Source organism: Heterocephalus glaber, unplaced genomic scaffold, assembly GCF_053883595.1.
Source record: "Heterocephalus glaber isolate CG9 unplaced genomic scaffold, H.glaber_assembly_v1.0 deba00000621, whole genome shotgun sequence".
NCBI lineage: Eukaryota > Metazoa > Chordata > Mammalia > Rodentia > Bathyergidae > Heterocephalus > Heterocephalus glaber.
Genome location: NW_028258153.1, coordinates 8,781,481 through 8,797,015, shown reverse-complemented (window position 1 = coordinate 8,797,015; position 15,535 = coordinate 8,781,481). Strand labels below are relative to the sequence as shown.

The window sequence follows — 15,535 nt, the reverse complement described above, 5'->3', positions numbered from 1 at the left end:
ATTTATCTTGAATACTTTTCTTTGTAAGATGGTAATGTAAGATGGCAACTCTATGTATGTGTGTTTTCTAACATAGCCGATAAAATGGGTCAGGAAGGTATGGTTTTTTAAAAAAGCAGTTCAGCGCTTTCTAGTTTACTTCTAGCCTACAGGACTACCTAAGCATCAGCCCTTAATCCTTTGTGTTCTTTGTACTTTTCCTCTTGTTGTCTTTTTATAAAAGTTTGAACATACTAGACCACTAATTGTTTTCTTTAAACAGTCTCTTCATATGTGCTTTTCTGTCTCCATGACACTTTTTGTTAAAGCTCCTCCTTCAGCTCCTGTTCATCTATCCAACCTCTAAATGTTATAGTTCTTAAAAGACTTGGTCCTAAAAGACTTGGTCCTGAATGTCTTTTTTTGCCTCTTATACTTTCTAAGGACCTCTCTCTCTCTCTCTCTGTTTTTTTTTTTTCTCCTCTACTTTCTCAGGAGCCAAGCTGGACCTTGCCTCAGGAACCACACACACAGTATTCTCTCTTTTTGGAATATCTTCCCTCTAACCTTTCTCTGTCTAACTCTTACTCCTTTTTCTTCCCCTGTTCTTATCCAGGTACTGGGTCTTCTGCTTTTTTCCCCTAAACATACTCTGTTCTTCATTCTGTTGCTTGTTCTGTTTCCTGCTGCATGATGGCTAAAGTCTGTTGGTTATGGTCCAGCTAAAAAGCCATGTTAGTTCACGAAGCTTTCTGTAACCACCAAAATTTTTTAAAAATTCAGACCAATAGGTTAAAAAAAATCAGACCAATTAGTATGTTCCTATCATACATAGCTCTCTTTACATTTACCTCCTATTGTTTTTGTATACATGTATTATGTCCCCTAGTATACAATAAATTCCTCAGAGGCAAAGGTCTTAGCTTCAACTTAATGGTATCTACCACAGAACACAGCATAATATCTTATATATAGTAGTTACACAATAAATACTTACTACAATAAATTAATGAAAATAGTCGCTAAGTCAAAGAGAAACATTTCCATTATAGCTTTCAGAGTTTCTTCATTCACATTTCAGGAGCAATGGGAGCCATGGAGTCTCTGGTATTATTGCCCTTGCCCTGTAAAGGTTTATATTTGTGGTCAGATATGTAATGCTGGGTGAACTTTATATCAAACTGCCTGAGAAAGTAGGCTTTTTTCTCAGGGGTATGAGAAATATCAAACATTTGTGTTACTTTACCTTTCTAAGCTGAAAAGTGGAGGGTAGCTTCTGTTTGCTTTGAGCTTCTTGTTGGTGATTTTTTGCTCTGCTTGTTAATCAGGGTAGTATTATTTGCCTTGTTAAAAAAGACCATCTGAATATTCTCTCCTTTGAATTGTAGTTGGATATTAATTCACTGCTGGAGGATATATTGGTAAAGATTTCTAAAATTGCAGGGAAGTGTTTCTTTAATCCTTCAAGTTTGTTAAATGCTTTGTTGTAATGGAAATCATAATCTCCTAGTTGGTAGAAGAGAAATAGTTGGTGGGGATATTTTTCCCATCCTGCAAAATTGCTATAATAGAAAATGCTTCATCTAGTTTTTTTTTAAATCCTTTCCACATGCTGTAAGATCCTTAGGGAATAAGTAGATGACCAATTTCATGTCTTTCCTAAGGCATTGAACAATGTTAAGGTCACCAGTTCATAGAATTAGTGCCCTTGAGCCTTTACAGGTGAATAGTAAGGTACTTGACTTTAGTATTGTGCGCCTAAACATTTTTAACTACTAGAATACTCAAATGAGGTCAAGAATTTCTGACTCATGGCACACTTAGAATATCTTGACCATTCAGCATGAATTGTCAAATAGTCAGCTAATGAGTGGTTTCAGGGGACAAAGCAGAGAATCTCCTTGATTTGTTCTTCCTCACAGATTGAAAGGGTCAATTTTGATCTGCTCAGCAGATTAAGTTCCCTGATAACTTTCACATTTCTATTTTCCTTTGATTTTTTTCATACTGAGGAATTTCGTTTCTTTGTGAGGCAGCCTCAAGTTGTAACCTGCTTTGGAAATGATAATGTTATTAATGTACTTCTTCATTCTGTAACATTTATAACATTGCTTGTTGACTGTGTTTATTAAGTATTCATAGCTTGGGGAGTGCTGAGCAACATGGGGAATATTTAGGTCCAGCTAAGAGCGTAAGACATGTAGTAATGATTTCTCATCTCATGGGATTCTATGTTCAGACTGGGGTTGGGGCCAGGGATTTAGCTCAATGGTGCTGTGCCTGCCTTGCAAGTGCAAAGTCCTGAGTTCAATCCCCAGTACTGGGGGAAAAAAAAGACTGGGGCTGTTCTTTTCTAATGTAATCTGAGATTGGTAGAAGATGGGGTGTCCATGGTTCATTACTTTTCATTGCCTTGTACTGTTTGACAATTATCCCAAGAGGGGTTGGGGAGGAACTAGAAGATCTGTTTTCTATGAATATATTAGAAAAGGTAGTTTTGAATTGTTCAAATGGTGCCTGAATTTGGGGTGGGGGGTAGTAAAAAAGCAACAACAAGATTTTAAAAAACAACTACAATTTAGTGTTGAATATCCCCAAAGGAATACTTAGCACTAAGCATTGCAGAAGTGAACTTTTATTTCTTGATGAATAGCAGTATTACCCATGTTTCTCAAATATGACTTTTGAAATCAGAATTTTATACCCCCCACAAAGAAGTCGTGCTGTTGTGTATACTGATCATGAGGGTCTTCTTCCATACTTTATTCTATAGCCACACACCAGGAAGCATACTCTGCATCTAACAAGCATCAGTCACAGCTAGGAAAATAAATTTATTCTTTTATGTTCTAGCAAGTCACCAGCTAATAAACCACATTGAGCAGTTTTTGGATACGAATGAAACACCCTATTTTATGAAGAGCTTGGACTGCATCAAAGCCTTCCGAGACGAAGCCATTAAGGTAACTCTGACCTTGCCTATCTTTTCTTCCCAAACAGCTAGTGGCCATTACAAGGGAGAGACACACAGCTTTCCACAAATAAGTCTGGGCTTTGGAAATCATTATTTTCACCGTGAGTAGCAGTGTATGCCAAGAGAAGTGGAAATGATGAAACTCATGTTATTGTCATTTCTGAGGAAGAATTCAGGTGGACAGGTGGGAGGAATGTCTTATCTCTCTTGCTTTTTATGACATCAAAGCCCACTTTATGTTCCTGCTTAGAGAACGATGGAAATTTCCATTGTAAGCTCTGGCAGCCCTGTTGTTATTATAAAAGCTAACTATTGTATTAGAACTCTTATGTTGGGCTATATGAAGGAAATTGATGGAAAATATATATTGGTGTAATTACTGAGGATTTTATAAAGACAAGAGTAGAGATTTAAGTGCCAGGAAAAAAAGAACACTGTTTCATTGTTCTTTAATAGTTACTCAGCTTCCCCTCACCATTTGTTAGTTATTTGTTTGTTTGTTTTATTAGGATGTTTTAGAAAACACTTCTAAAAATCTGTAGATTATTTATAGGCCTTTAAACTGCTAGACAAGAGGTAAGCAAATTTCAATTTAGAAAATGTATTTTTTCTTTTTTTTTTTTTTGGTACTGGGGATTGAACTCACGACCTTGCACTTTTGAGGCGGGCACAGTGCCACTGAGCTAAATCCCCAGCCTTAGAAAATGTATTTTTAAAGTAGGCACAGTTGTATGTTTTTGTGTAGGTGCTTATTAAATATTTGCTGAATAAATCAACAAATCAATGCTTGAATAATTTAAGTACTTATAAAAAATGACAAGAAAATGAGAAAATAGTTAAAATTAGATAGAATAAAAGAAGGAGATGCCCCAAATACCTTACAGATAAAAAACAAAATTTTGCAAAAGTAGAATTAAGACTATGCCTGAGTCAGTTGAGTAGAGAAAGATGTGGTTAGGTGGGAAAAGGCCATAAAACATGTTGATTTTTTTTTTTTTTAAACACTATCCTAAGTTGTATAGGGCATCTGATAACAATGTACACTGTGGCCACTGCATGTCCTTAGAAGCACCAAGTCACTAGGTTCTCATAAAGAGAGAAAGAGCTGGGACCATAGCTGTAGGTCAGTGCGAGAGCACTTGGCTTGCATGTGTGAAGACCTTGGGTTCAATCCCCAGCACTGTTTAAAAAAAAATTTATAAATAAATAAAAATAAAACAGATGGGAGAGGAACAAAACATATTTTAGAGACATATCAGTCGATCTTAATTTAGATTATTTAAAAAAAGTGGATCATTTTTAAATGTAACGTTATTTTTTTAAAAAGGAAGAAACTTATAGAATAATTAAGAAAATATGAATACTAACTGGTTATTTGCTTTTACTAAGAAATGAATAATTTTTATGTGATATGTAATGACACTTGAGTATGTTTTCTCACCCTCATTTATATATCTACAATATCTAAATGCACATTAATATATTTATAAAGAATAGGTGTTTTAGATATTGAATACTGAAATATTTGTAAATGAAATAAAATTACTAAAATTTGCTTTAAAACAACCAAGAGTTCTGAGAGAAGGTAAGGATACAGATGAAACAAGATTGGTTGCATTGATAATTATTGAAGCTGAGTGATCAGCATAGGAGCATTCACTAAATTACTCTGTTTTTGGGCAGGGGATTTAGCTCAGTGGTTTTGCCGCCTGCTGCGCAAACACAAGGATCCAAGTTCGATCCCTGGTACCAAAAAAAAAAAAAATGTGTCTGTCTATTCTGTTTTTGTTTGAAATTGTCTGTATTAAAAGTTAAAAGTAACACTCCAGGCTACTAAAAACAATGAGTGACTGTGGGAAGCCTGTGCCTTCTGGTTGTGGTTCTCAGCAAACAAAGCTAAGTTTGAATTGCCAGCTGCAATTTACCAAAGAAGGACAGTTTATTTCTTTATAAATATGGTAGATTCAAAATATATATTACTTTGGTCTAGGGAAGAATTTGGTTTTGTATTTGCTCTGAATGTCACTTTCTCTTCCTCTCTTGGCCTCCAGTTTTCAGAAGAACAGTGCTTTAACAGTTTCCTGAAATCCCTTCGAGAGAAAGTAGAAGTTAAGCAGTTAAATCATTTCTGGGAAATTGTTGTTCAAGGTAAAGGGTCATTTTTCTCCCAAGTGTTTATGCTATTTTGAAAAATATACACGTAGCCTCTAAGTATAAATAATATTGTGTAATGTCTTACATGGGACCTGATGACTTTCCATTTTGCCTTGGGAAATGCCTGGGATTTGTTGAACTTAATAAGCATAAATATAGAGTGATAAATAACAAGTAAAAATAGATATCTTGTCTTCCAATGTTTACAGCCTGACCCATTTCCAAGATTGTGCCTCAGTTTGTTGTCTGAAGCCATCATGCATGCAAATGTTGACCCTCCTTCCATTCCTAGGCCATTTCAGATTAGTGAGTCTGCAGCACGTGGACTGACTCCCCCACACTTGTTTCCTGTTACCTGCCGTGGCCATGCTCTTGGGCTATCTCTATCAGCAGCCTGCCACCGTCACGTGCCAGAACCACTCAATTTCTCACTTCCTCACAGTAGCCCACGCAATTTAAACCCAGAGGGAAGGGAACACACATTGTTTCAGTATTATCAGGCTTGATGTTTGATTTCCTTCATGCCCTTTTCCCATTTTTTTGAAACATGACCCAGTTTTCTTTCAGAACCCAAGTGTAAGATGTTATTTATTAAAAATACCTATTATCAACATTTAAGAGATAGTATGAAGTGTTTTCACTTATAATAGGAAACAAAATTAGTTTCAATCCATCTTTTATGTAAATTTTGTGTAAAAGGAGTTGCATACCCTCTAACAGTATTTTATCACATAGGCAACTCTTTCCTGACAGCTGTTTTTTCAGCCCTTTCACCTTTACACTGAGGAGCAAAAGCAATTAGGATGCCTGGTGAAAGGGCTTATTCAATCACTTTTGTGTCTCTCCTGCTGACCCAGTAAATGAAAGAGGTTGATATGGATATTCACTGAATGCCTATCACATATTATTTACTGGGAAAAAAAAATCTTACGGGACATTTACAATACACATATTTTCTGAGAGCTTGCATGCTATTGAGAGAATATATACAACCTATGCCATTTCTAGATACAAATGTATGTTAAATATGTGTGATTTTCTGAAAGTATATCATGCACTGGCCATTTGAGATATGAAAAAAATCTTACGAAGAAGAAAAACCTAAAGAGTAGATCTTCTTTGATTTGCCCTCATGGAAATAAAAGTGATGTGCTTTGTTGAATGATAAACATGCCAATTGTAAAAGCATGTTTCCTTGTGACCTGTCCACTGGCCATTTTGTTTTTATTTTATTTTTATGGTCAGTAATACTACTAGGAGTCAAAATGCATGCAGAGTCTAGCATTGTGCACCTGGTAGGTTTGGACAGACGTATACAGTAATTCAGACATTTATTTTTTGAGCTTTTCATGTGTACTGCATGGAGGGGAGTATGAAGATGAATAAGACTTAGTCCTTGTCCTTGAGGAAAATGCAGTCTATGAGGATAGATAACATGTACAGACAGTTACATAAGATGTGATAAGAGCTATTTGAAAGGGATAGACAAAGTGATCTGAGAGTTTTAGAAAAGGGGAAATTTTCTTTCTGGAATGGACCAAAGAAGACTTCATGGAGTGGGTAGAACTTGAAATGCAGCCTTTTTCTTATTGTATTAGTAAGAATGAGAGAAAGGATAACAATGTAAAATGAAACAAAAACTGTACATTAATTGCTATTATACAGTTTTGTGTTATTTCTAGGATGGATCACCTTTACAGTTGTACAGGTCTCCAGAGCAAAGATGGGTAGAGGTGTGGAAAGGAAAGTGGGGCTGAGACTGACTTCCTTGTTTGGGTTTTATTCTGTGAATTCTTTTTTAGATGGAATTACTCTGATCACCAATGATGAAGCCTCTGGAAGCTCTGTCACAGCTGAGGAAGCCAAAAAGGTATTGAGAGATGATTCCCTGTTTTTAGATGAATTAGGGAACTGGACATTATTTTCTTTGATGTCCTCAACAGAAGGTGAATTTTAAGAGTAAGTAAAGTGTACACCCTCTCTTTATTCAGCCAATAAGCAAATTGCTTCAATTGTATCTTCCTCATAGCAGACATTGTAATTTACTTAGTTTTCTATAGGCCATGGTTATGTTTCTAGAACTCAACTGTAATCCCAGTTTACAAGTGCTACTAAACTCCATAGTGTATACCAAGCTTATCCTACACCCTGGTAAAGGCTATGAAATCCTTCTAGCCCAATGATTCCCACCCTGGCCACATATTAGTCACCTGAGGTCTGTGTCTCTCTCTCTCTCTCTCTCCCTCCCCTCTATCTCTGTCTCCCCCCCCCCCAATAAAAATCAGCATCAGCTGGATGTGGCACATGCCTGTAATCCCAGCACGCTGGGAGGCTGAGGAAGGTGGATCGAAAATTCAAGTCTAACTGAGACAACTTAGCGAGTTAACAAGACCTTACCTCAAAATAAAAAATTCAGAGGGCTAGGGACATAGCTCAGTGCTAAGGTCCCCAGTACACCCCTGCCCCCCTAAATCAGAATCACCCTAGAGATTCTGTTCTGTGGGTCTGAGATGGTTCCTAGACATGATTTGTCCTCAGTATTGTAAAGAGCAGCAAGTAGCCAAACAGCTAAAACACTCACAGTCTAGGGTAAAGTTTATTCAAGTGTTTTCTGTAAAGGCCCCATGAGAGTTGGGGGTAACCAGGGATCAAACCCAGGACCTTGTGCTTGCAAGGCAGGCGCAGTACCACTGAGCTAAATCCCCAGCCCTACCCCATGAGCTTTTGATTGACATAATTGTTAGGTCAAGGCCTCCCTTCTTTATCTATGAGTATTGTATTGAATCTGATTCAGTTATGAATCACATACAGTATTTCATTCTGTAATCATTGTATACTCAAGGTTGTGATGAAGTGTGAATGAAATTACATCAAATAGCTCAGAAGTGTACAGTTCATAACACTGCTCACTGATCTCACCCGACTGACCCAATCCTGGCAGTTACTGAGCTGCTGCTGTGTCCACGGTGCTCAGCATTCTTGCCCTTGAGAATCTCACACAGGGTGGTGGTGGGGACCCAAAACTATGTGCTTAAGGAGAGCTTGGCCTGGAGCAGATGGATAGGAATCTGTTAAGGAATTGTCAGGAACAAGGATGAAAATGTTCCTCACGTGTCTCAATGCAGGCCATATTGAAAACACCTTGAATTAACTCTGAGAGAAGTTAGTGTACAAGAATTTTTATTGAATACTGTGCCTGGTAAAATTTTTCTTAAAGAACAAATATGGCCCCTACTTTAGAGAGTAAGATCCTGGAATTTTAGATGCATACTTCAAGGTGCTTACTGTTGTCTCTGGGTGTTCCACAGTATCTGTACTCCTTTTTGCCAGTACTGAGTACCATGAGCTTGAGCGTGGCACTTAACTGCTGGGTTTTATTTCTCTTTGTCACTTTATACAATGTTATAATTGCCCCCTTGCCCCACCTGGAGTGTATCAGCCAGGGTTCTCCAGAGAAATAGAATACACAAACACGTACATACACAACTCATTTGACTGACTTTATGGAGTTGACTCATGTTATTGTGGGGGCTGGCAAGTCTGAAGTTTATAGGACAGGCTGAGGATTTCTGGGTGATGGGATGAGGCCTACTAGCATTATCAAGGGTAATTGTCTTAAGACAGGTGATTGTAAATGTTAATCTCATCTACAACAACTTCTAGAGTAGTGGTTTTTATTTTTGTTTCTTTGGTGGTGCTGGTGAATGAACCTAGAGCCTTCACACTGAGCTCCATCCCCACCTTTTTATTTTTTATTTTGAGATACTGTTGTCCAGACAAGACTTGAACTTGCAGTCTTCCTGCCTCAGCCTCCCAAGCACTGGGTACGTGGATGATGAACAGCTGGGTACCATAGACTAACCAGACTGACACATGATGTTAACCATCACATACAGTGAAGGCTTATCAGTTTTCTTAAACAAGAAAAATAGGTCAAGACATATAATTTAATTTTAGTCATTATTACCTGTCAAAATCTGTCATCCAGGTTAGAGTTGGGTACATATTACATTTTGGGGACGAAATGGGGAGCACTGATCTATAAAAGATGATGTTTCCCCCCATCAGTACATCTTAACCAAGAGTGTCACAGCTCAGTGAATCCAGAATATTAGCGAGAAAAGAAATCTAAAAAGGGATAATGTGCTTTCAAATTGTGAGGTTTGTTCTATATTGCAAATGTGATATCTTCTTTGGAATTGAGGGGCACAGAGCCTAAGCATTAGGAATTTTAATGTCTGATAATTAAGCTAGAGAGAGAAATTTCAGTTAATTGCTGGGTATGAGGTGTATTTTTAGTTGTTTCTAATATCACCAGAACAGACGTCAGTTATAGTTTAAGACAACTCTAGGAACTTCATATCTTTGAATAGAGAGAACATCATAAAAAACAAGTGGAACGAATCTTTTCTCCCACTCCTGGTTGCCTTACTATGACAGGCATCTTCTTCCTTTGGGGGCAGGGTTTTCAGTCGAGGCACAGTAAGCAGGCTTCCAGTAAACCAGCAACACCTCCCTGTCATGGAAGATGAGAAATCGGGAAATTCAACTTAAGTTTACAGTGTACTAACTTTACGCTAGGCAGTTTGACGTATAGTATCTCACAGTCTCTGAAAAAGTCTTTGCACAGTTACTATGCAGCTATGCAGACTGTCTTTTATGTCTTAGAAAATTCCATTTTCTTTTTTTTCATATTTACCAGTGCTTAAGCTCCATTTAATATTTATACTAAATGTTTATATAACATTTTTGCCATTTGTATTACCTGATGTTCATATATTAATGATAGACATTAATGGTAATAAAATTTTGTATGTATTTAACTCCAGAACCAAAGTACCCAGTACCATCTCTCTGATCCTTGCAGTGACCTGCTAAGAATTGACAGGAGCAGAATACCATCCCTTTTACCACTAGGAAGCCAAGCCCCAGAAAGATTAGGTGGGTTTACACCGTGGGCACCCAGGCAAGGATGAAAATACTGCTTCCTGTGCACTGCATTGGCCTTTCATTCCTAAGTGGATGCTCTTACAAGTGGAACCTTAACCAACAATCTCCAAAATACAATAGTCTCTGCTTCCTTCATCTCAACAGATACTGCGTGACCCACAGGCAGGTGGTGATTAGAAAACCCCTAGGACCACAGGCTAGAGCTTGAATTCTGACTCACCTTCAGCATATACTCTATCCTGTCTGGCTTGCAAAACTTATACTTTTGTGTCTGGTTTAATCAGATGAGGCCAGGCATGGTCTCCAGTGGTATTAAAGCCAACACAAAAGCATAATTATGTGTTACATGCCTGTAATCCCAACACTCTGGGAAGCTGTGGCAGGAGGATTCCAAGTTCAAGCCTAGCCTGGGGAATTAGCAACTTAGCAAGACCCTGTGTCCAAAAAAAAAAGGCTGGGGATGTACATAGCTCAGTGGAGAGGCCGTGGGTTCAATCTGAAGTAACCCCACCCCAATCACGTGACTCCTTTATTTTGATTTTCAGAGTGAAATCTTGATCTTTTTATTAAAAATGTTTTTTGAATGGCATTAGTTTTTTTTGTTTGGTTGGTTTTTTGGTACCAGGGATTGAACTCAGGACCTTACACTTGCAAGGCAGGTGGTGGAACCACTGAGTTAAATCCCCGACCTGGCATTAGTTTTTAGAAGTGTAGAAGGGGCAGTACACATATACTTGATAATAGGAAGAATTGCAGACTAAGAATTGGGCTCAAGAAAGCTGATTCCTTGTGGTACTAATAGGAGAGACGTCCATGCTTCAGCTGTTTTTCTTAGCCAGGTTAGAAAAGTGTAATCACTTCTGACCATGCACTGAAGTATTCATTTACATTGTGTTCACGTGTTGAGTTTGGTCACTTCTCAAATGATCACTTAAGGAAAGTTGACTGTAATCAGAGAGATGGAAGAACAGTCCTCACAGTCCATTTAAATTCTTTCAAAGAATACCATATGTAATTTAAAGTTAGCAAGCTTTTGAGTTCTTGTTATTAAATGTTGACATTTGAAAGGAAATAATTATCTAGAGGTGTCAGTTTCAAGTGAAAATTAAATTATGATTTTCCAGTTGTATAACATCTGAAGGAGAGCCATTTCTCTCCATTGTGTTTTAGAAAACAGTGTGGATTTTATGATTTTTTTTAGAAATAGAGATAAGTCAGGCCTACAGCAGTCAGTTCTTCCATAATTCTAGATAATCTCTTTTGTTAAGTTTCTTGGTACCTCTCATTTCACTGAAACCCAAGCATGAACATTGCCCTTCTTTTATAACTCATCTTTATTGTCATTATAACCGGTCAGTTCTTTCACCTGACGTTTTCTGTTTCTAGGTGGTTGTGTTAGACATGCTGCTAGCATTTGATGTTGGGTAGAGTCATTGTGTAGCCTTGTGCCTTCACCTATCACCACCACCCTCAGTGGTTGGTAGAGATAAAGTGATGTGTCCAAGATCTCACAGGAAGTCCCTGGCCAGGAGTCCAGTTCTAGGAATAACACCCAGTTCTCTGTCCTTTTTATTCCATTTAAGAACACAGGGAGAAAGAGGATTTATCCCCATAGCATTGGGATAATATTTTTGTGGGTGTCCGAAAGGCTCAGCTGGGTAAATAACCATTGGATACAAGCTTGGTGGGGTTGGGGGAGAGTTTTAGCACTTGATTTCCTTCTAACCGCCTCATCTGGCCTTCCTTGTTGTTGATATTTGATGATTTTCTGCTTTAGCATCATAGAGGCTCAGAGCTTAGTGATCTGGTTATTTCACCTACAACGCTATAGAGAGAGGTGAAGCTGACTAGCTCAGCATCTCCTAGCAAGCTAGTGCCTAAAAGAATTGACTGGAACTTAAACCCCTGGACTTTTGTCCAGCCACCCTCCTGTCACACCACTGTGCCACCTCACTGACTCCACCCGCCGAGTGCACCTAGAGAGGAGACACGCATGTGCTCTCTTTCAAGAGTACAACTGGTTTTGTGCATAATTGTGTAAGAGATCGCTAAAACCTTGTGAGGAGTTCTGAGACAAAGTTTCATACTTTCATTTCTCTAGCTGCTGGCCCCGGTTGCACCCTGTAATATTTTCCTTTGCTCTTTTCTGCTTTAAATCTCTGTAGTTTTTCTGTGTGCTAGTATAAAAAAAGCAGTAGTGGATATCACAATGTTACCTATTTGTTTAGAACTCAATAATTTTAAGATAGAGTTTCAAAGTTTGAATTAAGGTAGAACATTCATATAGTAAATGTACACATCATATGGCATACAACTTGCTGGATTTTTTGTGGGGGGGTTACTGGGAATTGAACTTGGGACCTTGCGCTTGCGAGGCAGGCAGCAGAACCACTGAGCTAAATCCCTGGCCCTGCTTGCTGGATTTTTACACATTCATATTCCTGGGTGCCTAACACTCGAGAGTGTCCCTGGTACCTTTCAAGATAGAACCCTCCTGTCCCCCTAGATAATGTCTAGTGACTTAGGGTTAGGGTTAGGGTTAGGAGAGTAGTATTGCTGGTTATTGATCATTCAAATAATTGGAATCAGGCCTTTTGTGACCCATCCGTGTTATAAATTATTTGTTATTGTAACTATGTAGTATCTCTTTTATGAGTATATTTACTCATCCATTATGCTGATGATAGATATTGGTTTCCATACTTTGGCAATTATGAATGAAGATATGGTAGATATTCTTGTACATATCATGTTGTGGACATATATAGGGGTATCTTCCTAATAATTAGTGTAATAAAACTTACACTATTCCAAAGTATTTTTGCATACTTTATTTCATCTGGTACTCACCATAACCCATAAGATAGATAGGGTAAACAGTAGTGTTTCCATTTATTTTTGAGGAAGATTAGTTGTAAAATGGTCAGGTGGCTTTGCCCAGGGTCCCTGAGAAACTAACAGAGCTAAGGTTATGGCTCTCTTTTCCACACTAGCCTGCAGGATTTCTCTACTGCACTCTCTCTGCCTTTGTTGCATGAAATAAGCTACCAGTGACTTTAATGAAAGCCACATTTATGCCATTTTATGTAAACTTTTGTTTGTCTTTGCTTTTTATTTATTTTTTCCCATTAAGTTTATTGGTACATTTTAGGTATAAAATACAGTTACATTCATCATTGGGATCTTGTACCATTACATGAGTATCTTGGGTCTTATTTTTTTTCCCCTTCCCCTGCCCTCCCTTCACCCCCTCCACCCTTCCCTATTTTCAAAGACTTTGTTTCCATTTTTTTCCTTTTCTCATATTTTTTCTTTTCCCTTCTTCCCTTTCCTCTACCCCTCCCACTTCCCTTGCTCCTTTAGACCTTTTCTTCCTATTACACAGTATCAATTATACATTTTTAAAATTACAATATCAAGATCTAGGAGACATTACCACAGATTTTACAGAATTTAAAAGGATACAAAAAGCATATTACAACAATCCTTTTTGAAATAAATTTGACAACTTCTAAGAAGTGCCTTGGAAGACAAATTAATGAAACTAACTCTGGAGGAAATATAAAATTTGAATAGCGCCTATTAAAGAAAGTATATTCCTAGCTTGAAAACCTACCTATATGACAACACGCTCATATACATTTTAACGATAAATTATATCAAACATTTGAAGCAGAAAAAAAGGAACACTTCTCCCCTCATTTCAGGAAATCAACATTGTGCTAATCCTAAAACTGGATACAGATAATAGAAGAAAAAAGTATGAACATACATAGAAGTTTGTTTAACAAAACAAACTCTTAGAAGTCAGATCTGGCAGTATGTAGAAAGTGGTTTTATTATAGGGATGGCAGTGTTGGTTCAGCACTGGAAGATCCACCCCCAAAAGTCATCATTTTAACAGAGGAAAGGAGAAAGCCATATGATCCTGTTTCTAATTGGAGAAAAAGTATTGGACTAAATTCTGTAGTTGTTCATGGTAAAAGCTATCAGGACACTAGAAGTGGAACAGAACCTTCTAAACAGATCAAAGACATGTACTCCATGCTTCTAGCAAAAATGCCTTATATGAATGGAGAAGATACAGTGCTTTCTCCGTAAGGTGGGGAACAAGAGCAGATATGCTTAATCTTTATCTGTCCATTAAACTTTGAAACATAGTCCTAAACCAAAATAGTCTGGCAATAAAATGACACAATTAGGATAGGATTGGCAAGGTAGAAGCAAAATCTTTATATGCAGATGAAATGATCATCTACAGAGAAAATACTAAGAAATCTCTAGGAGCCCCTAGAACTTGTATTTGAATTTAGCAGGATTAGAAAACACAAGGTATATATAAAAATTCAGGTCTATGTATACATGCTATAAATGAAGAATTGGTTATTGAAATTTAAAAATTATGTAGGAGTACAAAGGACCTAGGAAAGTAAAAAGAAAAAGAAAACCAGTGTTGGAAGACATTTAGTACCTAATTTTAAGACTCCCCCTAAAGCTACAGTAATCAAGGCAGTGTTGGTGTAAGGAAAGACAGATAGATCATTGGAATACAACAGAGAATCTAGAAATAGAACCACACATATATGGTCCACTGAGTTTTGAAAGATTATTAAACGTTAACATTTTATAGAATATAAACTCATTTCAAGAGCAGAGGAAAAGATAGTATTTTCAGCAAATGGCACTAGAACACCTGGTATCCATATAGAAAAAATTAACCTCAGGGGCCGGAGATTTAGCTCGGTTTTGCTGCCTGCTGCACAAGCGCAAGGACCTGAGTTCAATCCACCCCCCAAAATTAACCTCAACCCTTTATTTCCATACATAAAAATAACTTGAAAGGATCTATGAACCTAAATATGAAAGACTAAAACTATAAAATTTTAAGAAGAAATTATAAGGGAAAATATTTATGAATTTAGGGTAGGCAAGAACTTCCTAGGATACAAAAAACATGATGTATAAAAGAAAAAAATTGAGAAATGAGATTCCATCAAAATTTAGAACTTTAAATGACATCGTTAAAATGAAAAGTAGTCCTTCAACAGACCATATTTACAGTGCATATAACCTGTGACCAGAATATATAAAGAATTCTTAGAGCTCATTAATAGACAACCCAATTAAAAAGTAGACACAAGAAGATGATAAATAGCCAGTACAGCACAAGGAAAGGTGTGCAACTCTAGAATCAGAAAAATACTAATCAGTACAATATAACAAGGTTGAATTATACACTCATCAGGGAGATGAAGTTAAAAGTTTTAGAAAGCCTTGTCATGACTTTTCCCTTTTGTTGGATTCTCCCCCTTTGCGTTTAATTTGTCACGCCCAACGGGTTCATTCTGCTGGGCTTCCTGGGGTTGTGATCCTCATTGTCTTTTCCTAGGATATTGTCTAAAATTTTTTGGAGTGCTGGTTTGGTATTCATGAAGTTCCTGAGGTGCTCTTTATCATGAAAGTATCTTATTTCTCCAT

The 15,535-nt window shown here is 37.4% G+C and overlaps 1 protein-coding gene across 1 annotated transcript in view; it reads left to right on the top strand.

Annotated features, from left to right (window-relative positions):
- The window catches only part of Xrcc5 (X-ray repair cross complementing 5), a 97,877-nt gene that overhangs the window by 77,270 nt on the left and 5,072 nt on the right, over nucleotides 1-15,535 (top strand). Inside the window, exons 17-19 of the mRNA XM_087206141.1 lie at nucleotides 2,833-2,942; nucleotides 5,005-5,101; nucleotides 6,910-6,977. Of these exons, the coding sequence (XP_087062267.1) occupies nucleotides 2,833-2,942; nucleotides 5,005-5,101; nucleotides 6,910-6,977 (275 nt within the window). The remainder of the gene's footprint in view (nucleotides 1-2,832; nucleotides 2,943-5,004; nucleotides 5,102-6,909; nucleotides 6,978-15,535) is intronic.